At 46.5% G+C, this 4,123-nt stretch overlaps 1 protein-coding gene across 1 annotated transcript; it reads right to left on the reverse strand.

The window, feature by feature from the left end:
- Positions 1-1,294: 1,294 nt before the first annotated feature.
- Positions 1,295-3,586, reverse strand: LOC118793654 (toll-like receptor 1). The gene has a single exon (XM_036551884.1). The coding sequence runs from the start codon at positions 3,584-3,586 to the stop codon at positions 1,295-1,297; it is 2,292 nt and encodes a 763-aa protein (XP_036407777.1).
- Positions 3,587-4,123: the final 537 nt, after the last annotated feature.

A 4,123-nucleotide genomic window follows, 5' to 3' on the forward strand; every position in this document is an offset into this window, starting at 1 on the left:
GCAACAGTCACTGGAGAATGGTTAAAAGGAGCTGGACAGGAAGGATCTGAAAACTGCAGCTATTTAAGGAGGAAGTTGCATGGTGTGGCATGGCTTTTTAGGACCATTTTATGTATAAAACCGTAGTCTCAGAAAATAAGGTTTCCCTTTTAGCCTTTACATTAAAAGTGACAGAAATTTAGCAGGAACAATGGCAATGACCTTACAGTTACGTGTGTTTTTAATGCACAGGCTAATTTCTCAGGCCTGACTAAATCAAGCCATCAATGCATTTGGAAAAAGTGAGATTACAGTGATCAAAATCGGTGGTTCCTGTTCCAGCCCTGTCTGGATAAAACGTGTTACTAGTGGTAGCTCCATCATTATTAAGCGTCACTTTTCCGTTACCCCCATACCACAGCGAACTACAGCGCGTTAGAAGGAGGGTGTTTCCCCTGCAGGTGGAGCGTAATACTGCCAGATGCGGGCCGAGTAAAGGACCAGCTGCATCAATGATGTCTGGAACATATGCTGACACAATTTCTGCGAAAGCTGACATGAAATAAAAGAGTACTTTATTTCTCCAGGATTTGTTTATATGAGTGATGGTAGGGTGACGGTAAAAGCATATTGATGATTGGGCTATGGATGCAAAACAATAAATGAGAACTTTCCCATACAGCTGAGTTGAATGCCACATGCCACACACCCAGTAAAATCAGCCTGTGTCTATTCTTTTTTTATATATTTAATATATGTAACATGGAGCTTGGTGCTGACATATCTGTCTGTGCTGTTATTTTTAAAATTTGCAGTACCAGTATTTTTAACACAAAGCGTTTTTTTGCCTGCCAGTGCAGGGACTTCACACCTTTGTGGAAGTGGGTGTTGTTCTCACCTTTTTAAGTCTTTTTTTTACCCAGAGATAAGTCTAGTAACTGCTCATACTCTATCTCACCATGAAATCAGAAAAGTAAATTCTTTGGTGAGTCTTTTTTGTTTGCTTGAAGCACTGCTCAGTTGTGGTCAAAGGTGAATACATTACAGCAAGATTGATATTCAAAACATACCTCTTGTGTTGATGAGGATGAATGGGGCTGTATATTTGCATAAGGCAACTCTTCAATCACAATAGTGAATCAGGCCTCTATATCTGCAGGACAGCTGTACAAAACTGCAGGAAAAGCACTAAGAACAGAAATGGCAACTTTGCACATGTAACAAGAGCTGAAAACCCTTCAAAGTCAGATGTATAATTGCAACTGAAGGTTGTGTGGTATCATATATTCCTGACTTTCCAAGGAACATTCTCTCACTAAGGGTTCAGGCTGTGGTTGGGCGGTGGGGGCAGGGGGGCCTGCAGGGCGGCGCGCAGGTGAGCCCAGAAGAGCTTGTGCTTGTTGGAGTCCTGCGGCCACTCCAGGTAGGTGCGGCGGGTCATCATGGCCTTCAGCTGGTTGAACTTGGAGGGGATGAGGTACTGAGGCAGGGGCTCCAGCAGGATGAGGATGACGCTGTCCGAGCCGCGAGAGAGCCTCTGGTGCTGGGCGAAGTAGAGCTCGTAGTGGCACCATTCACTGCGGACAAAGTGCGAGGACAGCACGAAGATGCAGCGGTAGCTGGTCTCCACGCAGCGCACGATGTTCTCCACGATGGTCTTCCCCGGGACAAAGTTGCGCTCGTGCTGGCAAACACGAAGCGTCCGGTCCTCCTCCAGGCTGGGCAGGAGCTTGTTCTTCACCCAGTCCGCATCATGCTGGCTGTAGGACACAAACGCGTGGAACTGAAAGCCCTCCAGGTTCTCCTGGTTCCTCGCCCGGTGCTTGGCCTGTGTCCACTGCCAAATCATCCCCAGGTACCAGGGCACATCCAGCTGCTTGCACAGTGCCAAGGTGATGATGGCGATCACTACAGCAGGGCAGAGGATGGCCGCCGCCAGTATACCTGCATTGCAAGATACGTCTGGAAGGTGGAAGTCCTTCAGAAGCGTGCCACGCCAGGAATCTGGGTAGCTGCAACGGTAGAAGTGTGGCCAGTGCAGGAGTTTGATTGGATAGCGTTCCTGCAGGCCTACAAACCCCCTGAGGGCACATGTGCACATGAAGGGGTTCTTGCTGACATCCACAGCCTTCAGGCGAGGGCAGCTTCCCACGATGCTCATAGTCGGTGTATACAGGGAGTTGTCACTCAGAAGGAGCACCTCCAGATTTTTAAAAAAACGACAGTGTGGGATGTCCTGAAGCCGATTGGAGCTCAGATCCAGCATCGTCAGTGCATTCAGGCGGAGCAGGAAGTCAGGGAGGGAATCAATCTGGTTATTCTGAAGGTCCAGAGTTTCCGTGCTGATAGGCAGGCAGTTGAAGACGGAGCGGTCCAGGCTGTTGGAGGACAGGTTCAGGTGGACGATGTCCAAGGGCCATTGGCAGTCCCCAAATTCCTCCTTATACATCAGCGAGTTAAAGCTCACATCCAGGTGTTGAAGTGTGGTCATGTACTGCACTCGGTGGCTCAGCTCCTTCAGGTTTTCCAGACGGTTCCCCCTCAAAATCAAAGTTTCAAGTGCCTTCAGGTTCTTGCATTCCATCCCTTTGTCAAAGAAAACGCTCTCAGACAATGCATTGTTAGAAAGGTCCATCATTTTTATGTTACTCAAGGCCTGTGGGCAGTTCATATGCACGATTGGTGTCTCTGCCATTGTGAAGCTCTCCACTTTCATGTTAATGAAAAAGTTGTAGAGGGAACTCTGGGGGAAGATGAAATTAGTGACCTCTCCCCGTTTAATGCTGAAGGACTGTAAATGAGATGTGCTGGTTATCTCATGCTCAGTGATCTGCCCTGTTATTGTCACCATGTACACACTGATGTGTTCAATGGAAGACTCGATAACCAGGTTGATCACATCAGTTGCCTGGTCCCAGGGTATCTCAATATTAGTCAAGTGAAGGTGAGTGGCTTTTATGATAGGTTTCAGTCTCAGATATTCCACCAGGTAGTTTTGGCTGCAGTTAATGCCTGCCAGTTCGGCTTGATTGAAAGTAGACAGGGCATCGGCGATCAGCGCCCTGTCTGTGGCACGGTTAGTAACAACAATGCCAACTTTCTCAGATCGGACGTGCCTCAAGCTGCCCATTTCGTAAGTGGTGAGGTTTTGTAATTGAAGAAACACGTTCTGTAGCTGAATGTCAGCAATGCTTCTGAAGTCCTTGGTCTTTACTGCCTCTGCACTGAGTCCCAGGTTCTGCAAATACTTAAGATTGCGGAACACGTCTCCGAGAGTCATGGCAAAAAAGCAGTTGAACGTCAAGTCCAGGAACTGCAGTTTGGGCGTGAGCAGCAGGTAGTGTTGACCCAACAGGTTCTGAAGCTTGTTGTGAGAGAGGTCGAGGTACTCCAGCTGTGATGTTGCCCTGAATGCATCCGAACTGATCTCTTCGAGCACGTTCCAAGACGCATTGAGAAATCTCAGAGCCGGAACGGCTGAGAAATCGTCATAGGTGAGACGCTTTATTCTGTTGTGGGAGATATCCAGAGCCTCTGTGATAGATGGCAAGTCCCTGGGCACTGAGTACAGGTTCTGATATGAGAGGTCCACAATGACTGTTGTCATGTTCTCTGCATGTGCATTCAGTGCAGAGCAAACAACCATGTTCCACAGGGTCAACACGATAGCCTTCATCTCTGACCACACAGTTATCTTCACCAAAGGGGGTGTGATGCTGAATGGAGGTCTGAAATGGGATGGGGAAGAAAAAAGGGAATACATTAAAATGAATATCACAAATATTGGGTGTTTCCCTCATTTCCTTCCCTTCAGAACCTGCAGGTTTAGCATTAAGCACTTTTTAATATTGTTATTTAAATGTGTTAACTTGTTTAAAATAAACAAATTCTCCATTACACATATTCTTCTGTGAAGAAATGGACTGTGTTTAAATGAAAAATATGAACCAAATGGCAATCTCTGTATTCTGCTTCTATGTCACGCAGTGTCATTACACTATCAAAATATTACTCAAAGAAGAATTCTGCATATATCTAAGTAATATGCACACAGTTGAAACAATCACCAACTGTTTGATTTTATTGTAATTTTTCTAAGCGCATATGCTACCTAGTATGGAGAAGCAGAGCAAATCCACCCTGT

Source organism: Megalops cyprinoides, chromosome 18 (genome assembly GCF_013368585.1).
Source record: "Megalops cyprinoides isolate fMegCyp1 chromosome 18, fMegCyp1.pri, whole genome shotgun sequence".
Classification (NCBI taxonomy): domain Eukaryota; kingdom Metazoa; phylum Chordata; class Actinopteri; order Elopiformes; family Megalopidae; genus Megalops; species Megalops cyprinoides.

Bases quoted from the DNA above. Each gene is read 5' to 3' on its own strand.
- LOC118793654 (XM_036551884.1), bottom strand. From the start codon at position 3,586: ATGACAACAGTCATTGTGGACCTCTCATATCAGAACCTGTACTCAGTG.